The following is a 6,248-nucleotide window of genomic DNA, read 5'->3' on the forward strand; positions in this document are numbered from 1 at the left end:
ATGGATGACATCATAACATAATACATTCCACCTTCATCAAGAGTATAAAAAATGATCAACTCTAACAATTACCTGTGAAATTCCAATTGGATTTAGATTAACATCTATCACAGATGCCCAAACACCTAAAACACCCGTAGGAATAGAGTATGCCAGAACAATTAACCACAGCGAACCATTGCTGAAAAGGATAGATACAGAAAATTGTCACTGATTTAGTAAATACACTGATCCCTCACTATAAAGCCCTTTTTATACTATTGCACTTCCCATAATGTAAGTAGAGTCTTGAATCCAATTATGCTGTATTTCAAGCGAAGTGTCCATCAAACTTGTTGACTAAAAACAGGTCTGCCTGAAAAACTTTGATCACGCTGATGAAATGCATAATTATATTTTCCTGTTATTGGAAGATCACTAAACTATTAATATTTCTCCTCATGAATGCCCCTTATCATTACACAAACCATCTACTTATCATACTTCTATTGAAAGCTGTAAGCTTTGTGTATGAAAGGGAGCATGCAATCACAGGTGCTTTCATCTGTTGTATGTTTCTCTTGAAGTCAATGTCAGTCTTGCATTTTCTTGTGCAGATGTGATAATGTGACTATTTAGTATTTAATGCTAGTTTTAACAAAAAAAGGAATAAATATTTATAGTTGCAATAAACAACATCATAATAAGAATATAATATTATAACAATAATAATTAAAAAATTATATTATCTTTTCAGACAGTTACATTATAATCATAATGTTTATACATATTCACACTCTGTAGACTTCCAGATCATAAGCTACCAGTTTGTTAGGATGCATGTTGCAGATTTTGAGGTGTATAAATTATATGCATGATGCATGTCAATGATATCAAGATGATTAGATGATATAGCCATTAAAAGTATAAATCAATTATTACAAACATTCAAACTTTCATTATTGCTGATACAATCAGTTTGCTACTTAGGCGTAAAAAAGAAACAAAATGAAATTTCTAGCTCTAACGAATATTTTCTTATAGAAATTCAACAAGCATGATGCCATACAAGATAGTTTCTGTCATGAATTAATGAATGTCCTTAGCTGGATACGGTCATGGTTGTTTATTTTTTCAGTTCAGCGCCTTTTACCTAAACATCTCTCTCTCCCTCTCTCTTGTTACTTAAAAATTTAGCTATTCCTAAACTTTTTCTACTAATCCATTTACCCGTATATATACATGTCTATGTTTGCATTTCTACTATATCTTCATTCCAACTCTTTCTCATACCTATCAATATGTATTATTTACACGCATATTTTGTGATACCTTGAAATATCAGCATACGGTTTTAAGGCACTAACAAAGATATTAAAAAAATAGCAAAAGTTAAAATATATTTAATTCAATTTCTTCAAAATATCCCATATTTCATCTTATCCTATCTTTTTAACCATGCTGGGATATTATGTTTGGGGCAAGCTCTGATTTTCCAAGGGCAGCCTGAATGTTCCTGCTAGTAAATCCCCATAATAAGTCTTACCTCATTAGTTTGACAAGTCCTTTCCTGTATGAGGTCCTTTCTATGGATGCTGTGATACTGGGAGGGAGGGGTGGTCGACTTGGGAAGTATATCAGTGTTAAAATAAATAGCAAACCAGCAGCACCAAACTCTGAAATTGATAATACAATTAAACTTTCCTATTATAGTGACATTTTGTTGAAACTTAAATAATACAAGAATGATACAATTAATGGAAAGTGGACTTTTACTATAATGCCCCTTATTACAATGGGAGTATAAAAATGGATATACATGTATATATGTTCTTGACGAGATTTTAAGTATTTATTGATTGACACCAAAAATTAAGTACAGGAATTATTCTGCATCAACAATCATTAAATTTTGTTGATTTGTTTCTGCTATTTGAGCATTGTAGGATCTAAATGGTCCTGATTCAAACATAAAAAGTTCAGGGACTTCCTCTATAAGACCCGACAGTGTATTACAATCTTTTTTTTTTTGTCCTCTCGTGATTTTAGAAATTCGCAAAATTGTGATTATCAAACTGATGCTAATTTCCTTAGGAAGCATTAAAGCTACCCTGGCATTCTTGTGACATCCATGTTTTTTTTAATTATCTACTGCATCTCTCTCTCTCTCTCTCTCTCTCTCTCTGTTTCTCAATGCACAAACTAGGAACTAAGAGAAACTTTTCCATGAAACTTTTACTGGTCATTTTGGACATATTGTTTAGGGAGTCATTTTCAGAATTAGGGTGCATATTTTCATAATTTTGTTGGTAATGAATGAAGTGACATTTGTGGGACTTTTTGTAAATGAAATATGTCTATGATAGATATCTATGTCAGAGTGAGGGATATTGCTTTCATTAATTAAATGTGTTTATGATTAATCTTAATGTTATAGTGAGAACTATTGCTTTTCTGTAATGAAATAATTTTTTGATAGACCTTTATGTTAGAGTGAGGGTCACTGCTTTTAAGTAATTAAATGTGTCTATGATTAAACTGGATGTTAGAGTGAGGGTTATTGCTTTTTAATAATTACATGTATCTATGATAAATCTTGATATCAGAGTGAGGGTTATTGCTTTTAAGTAATTAAATGTGTCCATGATTAAACTGGATATTAGAGTGACGGTTATTGCTTTTCATTAATGAAATGTGTTTATGATTAATCTTAATGTTTTAGTGAGAATTATTGCTTTTCTATAATGAAATAAGTTTTTGATAGACGTTGATGTTAGAGTATGGGTCATTGCTTTTAAGTAATTAAATGTGTCTGTGATAAATTTTTGTGTTGGAGGGAGGGTTATTGCTTTTATGTACTAATTAAATGTGTCAATCATAAATCTTGATATTAGTGTGAGGGTTATTGCTTTTCAGAAATTACATGTGTATATGATAAATCTTGATATTAGAGTGAGGGTTATCCAGCTCTTAAGTAAATAAATGTGTCTATGATAAATTATGATGTTGGAGTGAGGGTCACTGCTTATAAGCAATTAACTGTGTCTATTATTAAACTGGATGTTAGAGTGAGGGTTATTGCTTTTTAAAAATTACGTGTATCTATGATAAATCTTGATATTAGAGTGAGGGTTATTGCTTTTAAGTAATTAAATGTGTCTATGTGAAATCTTGATGTTAGAATGAGGGTTATTGTTTTTCAATAATTATATATGTTTATGAAAGATCTATGGGTAAAATTGTGTGATGATAGCACTGTATCACTGGACAGACATCTTCCTCGATGAAGTCAATTGCCAGGATGACTGGGCTCTAAGATGAGCTAAACAACCATGTGCAAAGGACTAGGGTTTGTCACATTATATTGGTGGGATTTGGCTGTAATCATCCAGTCTGGAGATGGATGGTTCTCCATGAGGCTGTATCTTGTCCTTGATACACCCCTTGAAGATAACTTATTCTTCCATACCGGATTGGTCACAGCCCGGGTCAACAATAACTGCGCTTTCCGCTGCACACTAGAACAATGGTGACAAGTAAGCTGCTTGTGCCCCCACTACTAAGATCCATGGGAAAAACAACATTATCATTGCTACATGGAATGTTAGAGCACTGAGGGCTATGGGAATGTTGAAATAACTCATACAAGAGTTGGAGAGGTACAACTGGAACATTAGTGGTCTTTGTATAGTGCACTGGGAAAACTTTGGTGAAATAATAACAGATGAAGGGCATAAGATGTACTTTGGCAGAAGAGGGTAAAATCACAATCATGGTATTGGATTTCTTGTCCAAAATGGCATTGTGAACAGCATTATGGGTTGCTGCTCAGTCTCAAGCAGGCTTATTACCATCCGTCTGAGGGCGACTCCCTTCACCATCACAATTATACAGGCCTATGCAGCCACATCTAACTCTGATGACAACAAACTGGAGAATTTCTATGATCAACTGCAAGATGACAACTCACTCAAGAAGGACATTTTGTCTGTACAAGGAGACTGCAATGCAAAAGTGGGAGTTGACTCACAGACAAACTAGGAATGCACATGTGGACCTTCTGTAACGCCAAAAACTAATGAAAGAGGACTGAGGCTCTTGGAGTTTGCTATTGAAAATGATCTTTTCCTAGCCAACACATTCTACTCCAATGCAGCATCTGGAAGATGGATCTGGCACAGTCCAGACTGTCAATAACACAACCAGACTGACTACATCATAGTGAAAACATGATTCAGCACAGGACTGAATATCAACAGAATATTAAGTTTCCTAAGAGCAGATATTGGAATTGATCATAATTTATTAATGACATTTCACCTCCACCTGAAAATAATCAGAAAGCCTAACCAACTAGGAATCATATTTGACCTTGCAAGATTTCAAGATCCAAAAAGGCAGAGAAGCCTTCCAATCAATGACAGGTGGCAATTTTTGCATCTCTGGTAACTCTAGACCATCAAGACACCATTACATAGAGTCCTTAAGAACCATATTGGCACAGCCAGCAAGATCTTTGGCAAACATTGTTGAATAAAGAAACCATGAACTGAAAAAAGAAAAGAGATCATGAGAGAGCTAAAAAATACAAACTGATAAACAACATAAACAAAAATAGGCATGATAAAGGCAAAGGAGTACTGGATAGAAAGACAATGCTTTAAAATCAAAGACAATCTGGAAAGAAACAACAGCGAGAAGGCATATCAACTAGTGAAAGATGTCACAAACATGAATCAAGGGAAATCGATCACCATTCATGACAAAACAGGAGAATGCCACACAGAAGATCAAGAGATCATCAAGCTCTTATGTTACGTGTTTAGGCTCGAATAAACAGTAACATAAGAAAAAGTGAGTACAACAAGCTTTGAAAAATATAACAAATAATGTATTTCCCTGGAAAAATACTATGAAAATGAAAAAATATGTGGGCTTATGGTTTCCAGAATCTATCCAAAAATAATACAAGAGTAATACACAAATATAAACTTTTGAAGTCATAATATTGAAATGTTCTAATGATTTCAAGTTTGAGTCCCGATGAAGAATCCAAGATGGAAGGTGATGACGTATGCTGTAGCCTGTACTGTGTTGACATCTACAGTTCCTTGTACAAACACAATAATTTATCCTTCAGTCTTGGAAATCCAAATAACATTTTCAATAACTGTCCTTGTTCAAGAATTCTGTATGAATACAATAATATTTCCAGAGAAACAAATTAATATTTTAGAGTCCAAATAATCTGAAGAAGCTTAAAAAATAACTCAAACCTCAAAATTTCAATGCTGATCACAACAGAAGAAAACAACTTGACATCAAGTGTTTAAAAGCCCGGACTCTCCCATCTCTCTCTCTAAACATCACTATTAATACTAAGTATTTTGCAATTTAGGAAGCAGATGCAAGCATTACTAATTGTCTGGCTGATAATATCCAGCCAGCAGCAACAAAACCTCCTTTTCTGGTGATTGTTTGTTAATACAGGCACACACTCATCAAGCAGCATGCAATAATCCCCAAACTCATCTTTAAATGCCTCATGATTCAGGTGTGAAACACCTCAAAATCCAAACGTGTCACTACTAGTGAAATAAAATATATGTGCAAGGTATAGAAAAAACAAATTTTCAAGGTGTAACATTAGCTTCTGTGGATTTGTCATGGTCTCATTATAACATATTTATATTTTTTACCCATAAATCCTTAGTCCTACAAAGTAAGACCTCGACCAGATATATTTTGTGTGCATCTGAATCTTACTGCCAATACCAGTGCTGTGTCGATTTACATTGGAACATTAATTCAAATTTTCAGGAATATCTCACCCACATGGCAATCTCCCATATCATGTCTTTTCTACAAATTAAAGTTTTAATGTCAATGCCTTTTTGATATCTTTTTCCTAATAAATTAAAATTCCAACACAAGCAAATGTTTTCAAGTTCTGTTGGCCTCCCTTTCAGTTGGCTGGAATGTGATGGAAGTTGGGAATACCAAAATCGGTTCAAAGGATCATAAGAATCTTGAACAAAACAAATCTATCCAAACAATTTCTTCAATATCAATAGACTTTTATTCGTTTCATTAAAGAAGGTTACTTCAGCTTAACCTCATTTCCACATTCCTGGCTTCCATCACTTTCCAAAGCATATTAGAATAGACCCCATGTTGCTTGCAAATAGCTAAAAAAAGATGCTGGGTCATGCTCAATTTTTAAAACAATTATGTCCAAACTCCTGGGACTAACAAATTTGTTTTAAAAT

General features: G+C 33.7%; 1 protein-coding gene across 5 annotated transcripts in view; it reads right to left on the reverse strand.

Annotated features, from left to right (window-relative positions):
- Nucleotides 1-6,248, reverse strand: part of LOC149792354 (solute carrier family 49 member 4-like) — a 47,573-nt gene that overhangs the window by 20,724 nt on the left and 20,601 nt on the right. For all 5 annotated transcript variants that reach the window (XM_089970930.1, XM_089970928.1, XM_089970927.1 and 2 more), the window contains 2 exons: nucleotides 1,526-1,655; nucleotides 73-181 (listed from right to left, as the gene is read on the reverse strand). In XM_089970930.1, the coding sequence (XP_089827056.1) occupies nucleotides 73-181; nucleotides 1,526-1,655 (239 nt within the window). The remainder of the gene's footprint in view (nucleotides 1-72; nucleotides 182-1,525; nucleotides 1,656-6,248) is intronic.

Source organism: Sinohyriopsis cumingii, chromosome 9 (genome assembly GCF_028554795.1).
Source record: "Sinohyriopsis cumingii isolate HCF-2022 chromosome 9, ASM2855479v2, whole genome shotgun sequence".
Taxonomy (NCBI): domain Eukaryota; kingdom Metazoa; phylum Mollusca; class Bivalvia; order Unionida; family Unionidae; genus Sinohyriopsis; species Sinohyriopsis cumingii.